The sequence below is a fragment of the Nanorana parkeri genome, unplaced genomic scaffold (assembly GCF_000935625.1).
Source record: "Nanorana parkeri isolate BGI_ZX_2015 unplaced genomic scaffold, ASM93562v1 scaffold75, whole genome shotgun sequence".
Taxonomy (NCBI): Eukaryota; Metazoa; Chordata; class Amphibia; order Anura; family Dicroglossidae; genus Nanorana; species Nanorana parkeri.
The window spans coordinates 2,602,995-2,618,790 of NW_017306343.1; the positions used below are offsets into that span (position 1 = coordinate 2,602,995).

General features: G+C 39.8%; 1 protein-coding gene across 1 annotated transcript in view; it reads right to left on the minus strand.

Annotated features, from left to right (window-relative positions):
- LOC108804829 (dual oxidase 1-like) overlaps positions 1-15,796 on the minus strand; it is an 89,405-nt gene that overhangs the window by 57,023 nt on the left and 16,586 nt on the right. The window contains exons 6-12 of the mRNA XM_018576724.1: positions 15,593-15,794; positions 12,273-12,439; positions 11,781-11,841; positions 11,157-11,250; positions 8,332-8,422; positions 6,049-6,151; positions 3,266-3,438 (exon numbers count right to left, since the gene is read on the minus strand). Of these exons, the coding sequence (XP_018432226.1) occupies positions 3,266-3,438; positions 6,049-6,151; positions 8,332-8,422; positions 11,157-11,250; positions 11,781-11,841; positions 12,273-12,439; positions 15,593-15,794 (891 nt within the window). The remainder of the gene's footprint in view (positions 1-3,265; positions 3,439-6,048; positions 6,152-8,331; positions 8,423-11,156; positions 11,251-11,780; positions 11,842-12,272; positions 12,440-15,592; positions 15,795-15,796) is intronic.

Genomic DNA, 15,796 nt, shown 5'->3' on the forward strand with positions numbered 1-15,796 from the left:
GGAGTTAATATTTACCATATATTTACCATATATGACACTATAGCCCATTTTGTTTCATATTTGATTCACTTTTTAAGTTTTTACTTAAAGATTAGTGCTTTGCAGCTGAAGATATTGGGTTGGCAGGAGATATTCAGGGGTCTATTCACAAAAGGGTGAATAGTTTTGAGAAGGCAGGAGAAGTGAACAATCTAGGACAACATAGCTGAACTAGAAAGTGAGCTGAATTGGAGAATTTGTTCCAAATCAGCTATTTTGGCCTAGATTGTTCACTTCTCCTGACTTCTCCAAACTCTTCACCCTTTTGTGAATAGACCCTATAGTGTTTGTTTACCATAATTTCTGTAGTGTGCTGGCATATCAGTTCTAAAGTAGATTTGAACCCTGTCTGTCCTAACAAAGGGTTAAATATGTAAAAGCATTGTTTATTAATGTGAGGAAATTAATTGTGTGCCTAGTCTTTCTATGGGAGCAGATTCTCTTTGAAACTGTACAGAATTATAATTATTATCACTATTGAATTTTCACTCCTGTGGAACTTTGGCACATTGTTGTTTATGTTTATGTTTTGATGCATATTTAATTTAAGCTCGGCACATTATATTATTGTAACTGGATATCTTTTTTAGGGTGGGTTCCCTGACAGTAATACTTTTAATCATCCCTGTGCAATTAGCATAACATAAGCTGGAAGCATATGTGACATGGTGTTGGCTGTTTATAGTAACAATTGTACTATAAACAACTGGATGCACATGTGACAGGGTGACGGGAATAAGGTGAAGTTGTGTTCACTTCAATCCTACAATTATATGCAAACAAAAATAATTTTTTCACATTTCATTTGAACACAGTGTCACCTTATTTGCTAAGCTATGTGAACATTCACTTTTTTAAAAGAACAGTTCCAATATCTAGTAAATCAACTTTAGTTTTTAGTAGACCTCCATGCACAGTAAGATATGTTCAAGCAGAAGATTGTTCTTTTTGGTACTGCCCTCGTAGGTAGTGTCATTTCGCTAGGAACCATAGAAAAGTTCTAGGCCCATCTTTACATCTTTCTTTCAGAGATAAAAAAAAATCATGATTTTTATTTCACACAGGGAATGCTCTTTATTCCCAGGCAGTGGCCAAACAGAGTGACAGGAGAGCAATAGGAAGGTAGATGTAAAAAACTAGGTTAGGTTTGCTGTGGTGATGTATCCCTAACTAGGGGGAGGGGGCAATCTTATTTGACTGCACCTTGAGGGAGATGACAGCTCAACATATTGCATTCTGAAAGGAGAAATTATCCAGTTCCAAGGGAGTACTTTGATATAGTGTCTAAAGGTGCCCATAGACCTTACAACCATTGCAAGACTTTTGTCTTGCGATGGTTGTAAAGTAATTTAAAAAACGTACGATCTGCCCATCTTGGACAGGCAGATCGTACTTACGATCATCGCAAGCCCGCCCCCCTGAGGGGCGGGCTTCCGATGACCGCAATGATGAACGGGCAGTGTGCTCTTGCGCACACTGGCCCGTGCGGCAATTGTCTTACGAGCATGCCACAAACCAGCCGAAAATCGTACAATTCCCGTCTGGTTTTCGTACATGTTCATAAGACAAAAGTCGTGCGACCGTACAGTAGAAACGGTCGCACGCCTTCCACATACCTTGCGATTATCGTACGATCGCGGGATTTCCTGCGATTATTGTACAAAAATCGCAAGCTGTGTGGGCACCTTAAGACAAGTCTCATGATTATCAGAGCTAACAACAATAGGTTTATCCAAACTGTGGGTCCATTTCATTGATGTAAACCCAATGATGTTGAATTATGGAGGAAATATCTCTCAAATTCTGCGGTCATATGGGCCACCTGATTATGGTCCCATGTTTCTCCTCTTGAGGTACTTTCTTGAGAGAGGCAAAGCTCAGGTACCACTGAGTTGATCTGTATTTTTAATTTTGATAATTTTTTTAAATACATTTACTTTTCCTGAAGCAGTTATCCGTGACCGTAAAACACTTGGAGAATCATTAAATGAGTGACCAATCCATTTACCAATCTAACATTTGTATAAATGAATATACCAATCAGATGGTTATCCATTCATATGGTGGAAAACACATTGATGAAATGGAAGAGTGGTATTTTATTGTATATGTTGATTATGTCATCTGTGGTACTAACTGAGTTGTATTCTTAGATGAGTGACCAGGTATTGTGGATTGATGTACCTAAATAGTATTTACTTGTGATTTGTTGATTATTAATATTGTGGTTAAAGAAAATAAAATTGTACTTTCATAAAAAAAAAAAAAAAGATATGTTAAATATGACTACACCATTGCAACAGCTTAACAGTCCCATGTACAATTTTTATTATTGGTTAAACTTAAGTAGTTGTCTTGGGTATGTGGTGCATAGACATCCGGGCTTGGTTCAGATATTCATTGATTAGATATAAGCAACTGGTGGGGCTGCCATTAAAGTGAACCGGGTGTTTTCCCAACATGGGCAAAGTGGAGTTTTGCTTTAACTCTGCTTTATGGTGTAAATTATTTAGTAGCCATTGTAAATAATAGCTCTGTCCATTAACAACCAATTAGATGAGCTGTAGTAGGATATGGGCAGTGTCAGAAGAGATCTTTTTATAGCCGTAGTTTAATTAAATGTCTTGGTAAAAGTTATTGACTGAGCCAATAATTGCTGTATCATTGAGAAACACTGATTCTATCAGAACTGTAGGATATTTTAGCAGAACAGCATAAAGATACTCTTGTCTAGCAGGACTTTAGGCATGAAAAGAGTCCGTGTGATCCCAAATCTGTGGCTTTGGGATAAAAATCAGTTTTGGTGTAACATGCAAGTGAGGTCCATATTACACAGACATCCTGCAAAATACTTGGATCTAGTTTAACAGATGAGATACAGCTTTTGTTACTCAAAAATAAAAATGGAATGTCACTAAATTAATAATTGTACAACTGCCAAAATTTTGCTGCTAAAATACAGCAACAGCAATTAAGATAACTACATGAGAAATGTGAGAAATCACACAAAAATGAAAAATATTATTGCTGTATCCCCCTTACAAAATGTACAGATCACAGTAAACACTTTCCTTCCAAATGCATAACTAGACCATGTGATAGCTGGACCATGTGATCTCTAATGTGGGCACTTAGCTTAATTCTTTTATGTGCATAAGCATTATTATGAAGAATCAAGTTTTATCGGTGGATACAGATTTATAGGCCTAATTCAGCATATACCAACCTGTCTGTTAATCTGATACAGTTTTGGATTAATCTCCTGCCAACTTGTAACAGGTGTCAGTCCAAAGTATTCTCTTCCATGGTTATAACAGCAAAGCCCAAAGTCCCGGCCTCTCTGAATGCTGTGGGATATGTAATCAGTCCGGGAATATTTGAAAGATCCATACCAGTAGTCTGTTATGCAAAACAATTGTTAAAGATCACATTTGCAATGTGTAGCAATAAAAAAAGATTGTATTTATTGTATCACCCCAAAATGTGTTTGGTGTAATATCTTCTGCAGTCACCTTTCTTCTCCCACCAGAATAATGGTCTATGATATGATTATAAGTGTACACTTGAAGAAAAAAAAAATCACCAAATAAATAGTGGAGCGGATATCATTACTTGTATCACTGGGCAAATATTTAATTCCCTGGCTGAATTACAGGCAACTAGTGAGTCGAAATTGAACTTTCACTTTTTAACATCACAGGAGGCAATGAGGAAATAATCTGCACCCTGGTGATGAAAGAACCAACGTAAGGAAGTAATATAATGAATGTGATATGCTACGAAAAATCTAAAAAGATTTTCAGACACCTAGAGATGCCTTTTCTACATAGCAAGTGGATCTTTTATAATCGGACTTTAGCTACATCTTTGTTTTACAATTTCCAGTTCCTCCAGATGTTTGCCAGTGAAAAGGCCAAGGTATAACATAAAACATCTCTCAAAACCTAAGCTGATGTTGAGAATACACTTGGCTGCGATTTATGAAAACCTAAAACATTGAACAAATACAAAAAGACAATTATATAAAGTGTACTCCAACTCCTGTTTTGCATTACATATGACACTAACAAACACTTTTTTGCCTGTGAAATACATTTCTATACCTTGCTGAACCCATTCACTAATTACTTATACAACTTAAAACTAGTGGCAAGCTATAATGTTTAAGATATGTAAGATCTGCACTCATAACAACATTGTTTTTAGCTCTGAATTTGTGAAAAATTTGTTCTTTTACAAGAATGTATTCGTTTTCATCAGGAAAGGTAAGATATGCATGTCTTATTGGTACAGAATATGAAACATGTCGAGTCAACAGTAGTTTATTGTAGTTATATTTAATACAATTTCAGACAAGTTTAGACATAATGTGGTGTGCTGCTGTAATTGTGGTGGTTTGGCAGATAGCAGGTTTAGGGGGTTCTAGAAGTTTTTATGAGTAGAGTCTAGGGCAGGCGTCAGCAACCCGTGGCTCCGGAGCCGCATGGGGCTCTTTCTTCCCTATGCTGTGGCTCCCTGTCCAGGGGCGGAACTACCGCCAGGGCCTCGGTATGGCTATAACTGCACACAGTGTGCTGTTATTTCATTTAATTAGAGAAGTGGATTATAATGGAGAATATTAGACAGGGCCGCTGTTCTATCATGTTTGTGACTAGGTTGGAATGTGTAATGTAATGTAATCCCGCCACGTTTTTTGGCGGTGGAATGTGTGACCACCAATGGGTCAAGCATTCCAACGCTTTCTCAGCTGTTCCAGGGCAGATCAGTTCTCCTGCACATACGATTTGCGATGCCGATCTGTCCTGGAACAGCTGAGAAAGCGTTGGAATGCTTGACCTATTGGCGGTCACACATTCCACTGCCCAAAAACTGGGTGGGATTACATTGAAATGTGTGACCACATCACTGGTCACACATTGTAACTTAGTCACAAACTTATAGAACACTGCCATCAGGGGGGTACGGTCGGTACCCATGTGAGGGGTCTGGGCAGCCTGTGGGCCTCTTACATTTGTATCAGCTGTACCAGGGGCGGCATGGCAGAGGTGACAGGGGAGGGGGTGGAGGAGGCCAGGCCCCAGCAGCAGCAGGTAAGAGGAGTTGGGAGGAGGTACAGGGAAAGGGACCCCGGGGACCAGCCCACCTGAGGCCCTGCAGAGCCCACCATAGATAGTATCAGATGGGCTGTGCAGAGTCTATGGTGTGCTCTGCAGGGTCACTCTCTCAGGTGGGCTCTGCGGGGTCTCAGGTAAGCCCAGGGTCCAGTGCGTTACTAAGCCCAGAGTCCAGTGCGTTACTAAGCCCAGAGTCCAGTGCGTTACTAAGCCCACATATACCTATATACATGCTATACATAGTATAAAGGTAAAAAACGATATATGTAGTGTTATCTTAATTTTAGATGTCAAAAGGATTTTGTGGCTCCCGGTGTTTTATTTTCTGTGGGAAAGGGGTCCAAATGGCTCTTTGAGTGTTTAAGGTTGCTGACCCCTGGTCTAGGGTAAATATTCTTTATAATTATATGTAAGGAACCCAACTTATGCCTCTCCTCCAGTATAGGTTCACTACTTATACACTTAGAGGCACACAGACCTACTTTGCTGGGACCTCATTTTGTAATATTTGCCATCCCCTAATGGGGAAAGATTCCACCACTTGGTTGATAATCTAGTGCATAAGACCTTGGGACCCCCAACTGCAGATTGAACAAATAAAACTTCCCCAAAAGATGGCCACTGTACACAATGAGCTCAGCATTGCTGGTCATTAAACCTGGACTGTGATCAGCCCCTAAAATAACATTAGTATGTGTAAAGTAAAAAAAAACTCATGTGTCAGCAGTAAACAGCTTCACTAAGCAATTCATGTGGAAACATGGTAAACAAAGTGGGCCTGATATTGTCAACCAATCAATGAACTGCATCATGTCCTCCCAAGAAGTACTCATTGGTGTATGTGGTTACATCCAGCACTATAAATACTAAGATAAAAATAATAATAGTCCTATACCTCTTAAATCTTCAACAACAACACTATCTTCATTTTCAGCAATTTGTGAAGCCATTCCAAAAAGCAATGCTTCAACATCTTGGGGTGTTGGCATGTTTTGACTCTGTGATAATGATAAACATGGACACAATAAAATCTAAAAAAAAAAAAACTGAACAAAATTCCTTACCTCTTATACTATAGCATGCATTTATATCAGGATTCAGTATGTATAAAAACACCCATAAACCATTGCAACGGTAAGCGGTCTACATTTCATTTGTAAGCTCCAGAGGCTTCTATATTGAAGGTTATAGATGAGTCAACATAAAATGCATAGGGTTTTAATAAATAAAATTGTCTCAGAGTCCTTTGTTGGTTGCTCTTACTACAGAGGCTGGGTGGGTCCTCAATAGCCACAAATTGTATATTTCAAAATTAATACTTTAGATTTATTACCACTACTAAGTACACAGGGTACTTAGAACCATTCTGCAAAAGAGACTACATTCTTGTGTTCATGCTACAATGATACAAGCACATACACACAGTAGGGCCAGATTGATATGTAGTCTACCAGTAGATTGGAAACATGCAGAAAATCTCTGCAAACACTGGGAGAGCATGCATACTCCATGCAGATAGTCCTTCTGGTAGATATTGAAATGCACCTGTGCCTGGACTATGGGCATTAACAGGGCCGGTGCTTTGCAAAGTTATTCTTCGCAAAGTGAATTTTCTACACATTCACTAAGCTAAGAGTAAACTTCCTTTGCAAAGTGCAAATTCCCTTGAACAGGGAAGCCTTTAGTAAATCGATCCCAAAGAATCCAACATGTACTGGCCTACATTGGACGCACTCACACAGACCCAATGGACGGAAAGGAGGTGGAGTGGGTATCCTTCTATCCCCACAATGCACTTTTCAAATTCTCCCTTTGCCTCCCTCTCTATCCCTCTCCTCATTTGAAACCCACTGTATTCGCCTATTCTCTCCAATTTCGCTGAGGATTGCTGTTATATACCGGCCCCCACTGTTCCTCTTTCTGTAGGGGTCCCACAATGCTCTGTCCTTAGACCGCTTCTCTTCTCTATCTACACCTCCTCCCTGGGTCAGCTGATCACCTCACATGGCTTCCAATATCATCTCTATGCCGATGACACTCAAATCTATTTTTCTACTCCACAACTCACCCCCTCAGTGTCCTCTCGTGTCACTAATCTACTATCCGACATATTCATCTGGATGTCGCAACACTTCTTAAAACTCAATCTCTCAAAAACTGAGCTCTTGATATTTCCTCCTGCCCGTGCACCTTCTCCCGTCTTTTCCCTTGAGATCGTTAACACAACTATCCAGCCCTCCCCTCATGCCAAGGTGCTAGGTGTCATCCTTGACTCGGACCTCACCTTTCTTCCCCACATCCAATCACTATCCAAATCCTGCCGCCTTCACCTTTGTAACATCTCCAAAATACGCCCCTTCCTCACCAAAGAAACCGCAAAATTACGCATCCACTCCCTTGTTATATCTCGTCTTGACTATTGCAACCCCCTCCTCATTGGCCTTCCACTACACAATAGTCTGGCTTTGGTAAAGTGGATGTTGTTTGGGTTCTTTGAGTTTCTTCACTTTGGAGTTGCTTGTACTGTTTGCTGAGAATATCAAATTGCATAAACACATGGATTTAATGTATGTTTAATGAAAATAGTTCTACTCTTTTATTCAAAAGATTTACATTTGTTAAATTTGTTTCTATTAAGCGTTTTTCTTTAGACTATGCTGTACTGGCACATTGTATGTGTTTGACTTCTGTTATCTCAATGAATGACTGTAGAGATTCAATGAATGATGTGAAATTGTCACATGGTTTGTAAAAAACCTTTCAGCTAGGGCTACAAAAGTCTGGAAATGCTTTCTGTGGGTAGATTATTCTTTCCACTCACTGGTCTCATTTATCTCAGAGATTGCCTGCAGCAAAATGTTCTTTAGAAAGAGATGACTAGTTGTGTCCGAGACCTAGTTGTGTCCATCTTTCCATACACTGCAATAGGGAATTTTTCCCTAACTGTTACATCTTTAATGTACAATCTTTTACATGATAGAGATTGTAGCAAGACGAAGGGTTACCTTCACAACATGGGCAGAGCCAATAACCCCAAAACAGAGATATTATCACAGGGGTTCCTCAATTAGGTAAGAAGCTGTTGCATCTACCCAGAACTTAAATACTGTTGTCTGAGGACAATAGCAAGCACTCTATAGTTTGTCTGTATTACTATGCATGTAAACAATTGTTTTACCTGTCTTCCGGTGTAGCTCTCACACAAACGGTAAACAGGCCAAATTCCACCATTAGAGTCGGTGACGTTTACAAAATTACATGTTTTATTTCTATGGAGAAAATAAAACAAAATGCTTAGAAATTTGTACGCAGAAAACATGACATCATTTATTGAAGCATTTCCTGTAAGGGTGGGACTATTCTAACTACTGCCTGAGACAATTAAAATTGGAACAACTTAATCCGTGTAAAACAGTATGCATGTTTGTACTAGTGCAGAATGCCACAAAAGACACCTATACTGGCATTATGCATGAACTGTAAGCTTCCGCATGTCACTATATTCATTGCAGTCTGAAAACCTTAACATACTTTTGCCGTTGTCCTAGTCTGTAGTTTGAGCTAAGCAAATAGAGGCTTTCTTAAAGTCGCTCTCTGCAGCCATAAGCATGCCCCCATGCAACCTTCTTATAGGCTCAGGCCTTGCATTGTGCATATGGTAAAAATGATGGTGCTAAAAGAAGATATCACTGTTAAAAAGCTATGAGTTGCCAGTTTTTGCTGTCAGTTAAGAACTTTACCTCTTAGTTTATGTCCTATGAAAACATCTAGGTTAATCCACACAGAAAATCAGTGATAATTAAACTGCTTATCTGTGGAAGCGAATTGGTCTGAAATGTAAATAGTAACAAAATAACTAGTTGAGAATAATGGATCAAAGTGATTTTGCAGGGCAAATCTTCTCTAGGCAAGCTAAAGAAATTTGCTTCCCTCTTGTCTCATCTAACACCATTTTAAATGTATCTTTTAAATACACACATAAATAAATACAAGCTACAAGACCTCGTGCTTCAAAACCTTCTGTCTCTACAAAATTGGCATTGAAATGACCGCATCTATGAAACTGCAGACTGTGTTGTGCCCCACAGTTTTCAGGTTTTCAAGAAAGGAAACAGAAACAGCATTGTCTGACCACATAAATCAAGCCAGCCATTCAATACCTGAACTAGGAATCCATTAGCTGTGGGAGTTCTCTGTCTGCTGCATACTTAGTGCATTTATTAGCAGATTAAGCTTAGCCACAGTTTAATGTTACCATAGCTTTTCTCCCTTAAATAGGAGACTGGATAGAAAGTCAACTCCGCATAGAACTAAATCTTTATCTTGATTATCTCCAAGACATAGAAATAAAGTATCAGTCTTCCATTGCTTTAGCAGGGGAAGGACAGCCAGGTGATGGCAGGAGTGTGTTCTTTCCTCAACCAAACAGGTATATGGTAAAGGAAGAATCCGGCTGCACTTCATTCCACGCTGAATCAATTTATTGAACATTCATCAGTGACACTGAGTCCTGCCCGAGGTCCTCCCCCTCTTATATGTTTCACCCAATCCTGATCTTAGTCGTAGAGAGCTAAAACTAAGACCAGGATTAAGTGAAACATTTCAGAGGAGGGGGACCTCGGGCAGGACTCAGTGTCACTGATGAATGTTCAATAAATTGATTCAGCGTGGAACGGAATGCAGCTGGATTCTTCCTTTATTTGATTATGTCCATTTCTAAATCTCTCTATATTTCTAAAACACACACATATACACACACATACACTTAATTGCTAAAAGTTTGGAGATGCCTGCCTTTACACGCACATGAACTTTAATGGCATCCCAGTCTTAGTCCGTAGTGTTCAATATTGAGTTGGCCCACCCTTTGCAGCTATAACAGCTTCAACTCTTCTGGGAAGGCTGTCCACAAGGTTTAGGAGTGTGTTTATGGGAATCTTTGACCATTCTTCCAGAAGTGCATTTGTGAGGTCAGGTACTGATGTTGGACAAGCAGGCCTGGCTCGCAGTCTCCGGTCTAATTCATCCCAAAGGTGTGCTATCGGGTTGAGGTCAGGACTCTGTGCAGGCCAGTCAAGTTCCTCCACCCCAAACTCGCTCATCCATGTCTTTATAGACCTTGCTTGGTGCACTGGTGCACAGTCATGTTGGAACAGGAGTGAGCCATCCCCAAACTGTTCCCACAACGTTGGGAGCATGAAATTGTCCAAAATATCTTGATATGCTGATGCCTTAAGAGTTCCCTTCACTGGAACTAAGGGGCCGAGCCCAACCCTTGAAAAACAACCCCAAACCATAATCCCCCCTCCAGCAAACTTTACACTTGGCACAATGCAGCCAGGCAAGTATTGTTCTCCTGGCAACCGCCAAACCCAGCCACGTCCATCGGATTGCCAGACAGAGAAGCGTGATTGGTCACTCCAGAGAACACATCTCCACTTCTCTAGAGTCCAGTGGCGGCGTGCTTTACACCACTGCATCCGACGCTTTGCATTGCACTTGGTGATGTAAGGCTTGGATGCAGCTGCTTGTCCATGGAAACCCATTCCATGGAGCTCTCTACGCACTGTTGTTGTGCCAATCTGAAGGCCACATGAAGTTTGGAGGTCTGTAGCTATTGACTATAAAGAAAGTTGACGACTTCTGTGCACGGTCCGCTTCAGCAAGCACTGACCACGCTCTGTCATTTTACATGGCCTACCACTTCGTGGCTGAGTTGCTGCTGTTCCCAGTTGCTTCCACTTTGTTATAATACCACTAACAGTTGACCGTGGAATATTTAGTAGCAAGGACATTTCACCGAACACCTGAATCCAATGGAGCGGTGTCCCAATACTTTTGGCAATATAGTGTGTATATATACAGTGTATAGATATATCTACGGATATATCTACAGATACAGTATCTATAGATATATGTACTGTATATGCTATTAGCTTCTGTATTAAGGCTTTGCAAAGCCGGAGGGTTCGTTTGTATGTTAGTAATGATCTTACAGTTTACCTGGCATAAACACCTGATGGGACCAAGGATGATATGAACTGAGCTACAACTTGAAATTCATTGCTTATGCTGGAGTCCACATGTTGACGATATCCTATAAAGAACAGAACATATAATTTTTAACAAAGTAGCATCTCATGTTTGTACAGGTGAAATAGATGCATCTTATTAACACTGAACATCATGCACACAAGTGACAATGCACTTCCCCATGCTACTAAATATTTCTAAATCAAACCAACAACTATTGCCAAAGGTAATTTTCATTGTGACCCATCTTGGCTATTTTGTAGTTAAATCTGATTTCACCAACATTTAGATAAACCTTTTCAATAATTTAGTAAATCACAATAATTGTAAGATTGAAAAAGAAATGTAAAGTGTAAATACTAATGTGCTAAATTGCACCTTTATCCTGGATCCTGTCTGCGTCCGAGGACACCTGCACCTGCACGGATGTGCAGTTCGGGTGAGCATACGGTGGCATACGGCTGTATACTCCTATTGATTTTCACCTCATTTATGTGGATTCTGAAGTCCTGTAGACCTGCATGTAAATGCACACCTATTTGAAGGCAACAAAAGGCTGTCCACACAGGACTATGATTTTTTTAAGATTCTTACCCTGGTAAGGCAGTACTTGTTTCTGAAGAAAAATAGGCAGCCATTCATACATTAAGATATTCTAAAGAAAAACAAAATATAAGTTAGATCAAAGGAAGAAAATCTAAATGTAACAGTTATAGCTACTATAAGAGAATCAGCTACATCATCCCTGGTCTGTTTTCAACTAGATGGAGCTCATATTTAAGGGCTTACTCACACCACATGCATTGGATGTATTGGTTATTGTACGCCCAAATGCACAGGGCACCCTATGTGACAAAGGTGCATCCTGAATGACCAGGAGGTGTTGAGGCAACAGATCACCCAGTGCACAGGTGACCAGTCTCCTCAACAGTAAATGCTACCACTACAACATTTACTGTAGGTAGTATTTTCTGATAAATTTTACTTAAAATGAGCTGGTGGTTCCATGAACAAGTATGATAGGGCATTTGCTTCATTTGTTTTCTCTTTTGCTATGCCCAGATAACAGCTTTAAACTATTTTTACCTGGTAAGTGGCGATTACCCATTTCCTGGCATGCTGAAACAAGTCTTCGTCTGACCACTCAGGATGGATTTTTGCAAATTCATTAGCTAAGTAGTTATGGTATCGAAACCAAACTATGCTTTCAGCTTGAAGGAAGGGATTTTCATTAGCTCTGGCATTACCGAAACCTAAATAAAAATGTTAGTAGTATAACATGCTTAATTTTTGTTTAAGTGATATCCATTTGCTATTTTTTAAACTTATCTTTCTTAAAAATGTACTTCATAACGGAAAAAAAAGATGCCCACAAGCAGAAAAAAAAACATTGACTTAATGAGTATAAGAGCCACCATACCAGTGATCTTGCTTTCATGCTGATCCACTGGCTTCGGTAATCTTTAAATTACTGGAGTTGATCAACTGTACAATTTGTGTAAATTAGCTCTACGTTGTGTTGCTTGCGTTGATGAATGTAGGAATGTAAATGCATGAGCTAACCTTTTTTGTCTAAACTGTGAAGCAGCATTATATATGCATCATGTGCATGATTTTTCCATATATGGCATTAGTGGAAATATGCTTTTAGAGACTTGCATGCCGCTATTAGAGCGGCGTGTAGCCTATGGCGCATGCTACATGACGTGCACATACGTAAATACATAAAAATGCGCCATAACGGCGTGGAAATGTGACACGTTGCTCGTGTTTGGTTGATAAATACGTTTTGCTGTGTAAAAATGCACACGCACCTGGTGCGTGTGTGTGTTTAGGTTAGTAAATCATCCCTATATGTCAGGAGAAAGTATAGGCTAAATTCCCACCTGTGCATTTTTCCAGATGCAGTTTCCATTGAAATCATTGGAAGTACAATGAAAAGCATGTAAATGCATGAGACGTGTGTTAACACGGTGTATTGCAACACATTGGGGTCTATTCACAAAGCTGCCGAGGGCAGCCGAGTGAATGACCGATCAGAAGTGAAGTGAGCCGAACACTGTTCGGCTATTCACTTCAGGCTGGTACGGCTGATTTCAGCCGTACATCGGCTTGCTTCGTGTGGCTTCGGATCAGCCGAACATGCTCAGGAAGTGCAGAAGGAGTTCGACTCAGCCGATCCAACATCTGGATCGGCTGAGCCGAACCTCCGGCAGGCTTCACACTGCTGTTCGGGCTATTCTGAAAGATTCCGAACAGCAGTGAGAGAATAGCCGAATGCCGCCAAGCGGCATTTGGCTCGGCTGTTCTGCTCGGTCCCTCAGAGGCACCGAGCAGAACAGAAAAAGAGTGAAAAAAGTAGAAAAAAGTTAATAGAAAACGATTGTGCGGAGCTAGCAGTGACAGCTAGCTCCGCCCAATAGTTTCCCTATTGTCCGGCAGCTCTGCTGCTGTAAAAAAAAAAATCTCCCAGGCGCTCTGGGAGCCCCCCGCTCCCGGCCGCCAAGAAGAGAAACCCCGCTGTGTCTTTTTTTTCTTTATTCTGACACGAGCGAAGTCAAAATGTCAAAAATCATCATAATACACATCAACTGAATGTCAACATGTCATGTTGAGTTTATGTGTGTTATGACATGTTAATGTGCACGTTAAGATGCATTTTGATGTGTTTTTATTGATTTCTACGAAAATCATTTTAAACAGGAACACAAACATGTGAATCTAGCCTAAGGGAAAATTGCAAAAAATAATCTTTAATAAGAGTTTTTATTGCTGCATGTAATTCTACAATACCAGTACTGGTTTAATCATGTAGCAATTATAATATATATACATAGAACAAGAATTATCTGACAAATTGTGTATCATATAGGGAATATGTAAATAAACAGGGAGGGAATTTCAGGGAGAATATCATGTAAAGACTTCCTGCACATAATGAGTTTTGACAAACCTTAATTTCTATTTGCTACTCATGGCCAGTTGACAACAGAAATGTGTTTAGTACTAGGCAGGGATGCCATTTAGTAATCAGTACATGTTCTAGATGCATTCTGCAATGTGCTGCTGACTATTTATTTATTTGCTGTTGTGTGTTGCCAAATTATAGTGGGGAATCGAGCATGTTACTTAAATGGTTGTGAAAAAATTGCAGTGCACAACGCTGTTAAAAACTTCATTTGTCGCTGTTTACATATACAGTAGATATGAGCTCTACTGTACTTTAGTACTCAGAGTGGTCAACCCTGTGCAGGATTATTTCAGGTTGATCTGCCTATTTAACAGCATAAAGAGATTAGGAAAGGGCAACCTGGAACTTAGCAATAAGTAGGAAGGTGCTAGCATATTATTTTATTTCTCTGGATAGGGATATAAAATACTAAAACCATTTTATAACCAGTTTCTGGGTGTGAGATGTGGGCTTTGGACATTATCTTGTTTGTTGACATACATAATAGCATATTATGGGAAGTCAAAGTGAGCAGTATGTGCATGCAGTTAAACCCAGGAAGTATTAAAAAAACCTATAGGGTACTCAAAAGATAAGTGGGTTGATGTCAGAATCAAGCTAAAGTTGAGGAAAAGTTTGGAGGATTGGCTCACAAATAAAATGGGCAGTCCAATACACTTCCAGCATCCCACATCTTCAGCTGTGCACCTGCATATGTTCTATTTACTAAATTGCATAGTTAGAGATTAAGTATTACTGCTTTATAACCTAAAAGCACAGTAATACTTTCATAACCCCTGCCTTTATCCCCAATGTGACTAAATACATAAATTAAACTTCATACATTTAATTATTACATCCAACTAAATTTATGGGATCCTTAAACAGATTCCTTGCTAAAGCTGCCTACAGACATTAGATAGCAGGTTGGCCATTCATGCATAATCTGACAACTAAAAGGTCATGCATGAAGAAGACATTTCCATAATCTTACAGGTTTGGATTGGCTGATCTGTACATGTTAATGCCTATAAAGAAGGTCCAGGAGCACCTTGTGAAAGCTTATCAGAGGTGATTACCAGCAACATGCAACCCTGACAATTTATTCTTCTCTCCAGAAGGGCCTGTCAGGTGAGGTCTGGGTAGGTCACAGGAAGTACAGATAGACATATAATCATTGCCCGTGTTGACTGTAACCAACTATCGGGCAAGGATTATTAGTCTGTAGACAATCTATACTAAAAAAACATGGAGGCTACCATTGCTAGATGCTGAGACATCTAGCATTTCTATAAGGAGCAGTCAGCAAAGGCAGCATATATATTTCTCTCAGAAAACAAAAAGTCTTTTTTGTATTTCAGTGACAGCACAGTAAGCATATTTCATCATGAACTGAAAGAGTTTGGGATCTCTGATCTAAAGCTATATAAGACATAGATCTTGATTAGCACATTACCCAAAATTGTTCCAGATCCTTTGCTCTCTTCAGTATACCGAGCTCGTCTCCACATAATAAGCATGTCACCTGCTTCTCTTGGAAATAGCGGATCTGATCCAGATGCCAGTCTTCCACCAGAGAAACTTCTCAAAGCATCACACCAGGAATGAGAGTGACCATAAATAGAGCTACCATCAATCCATGCAGTTACTGAATTTATCT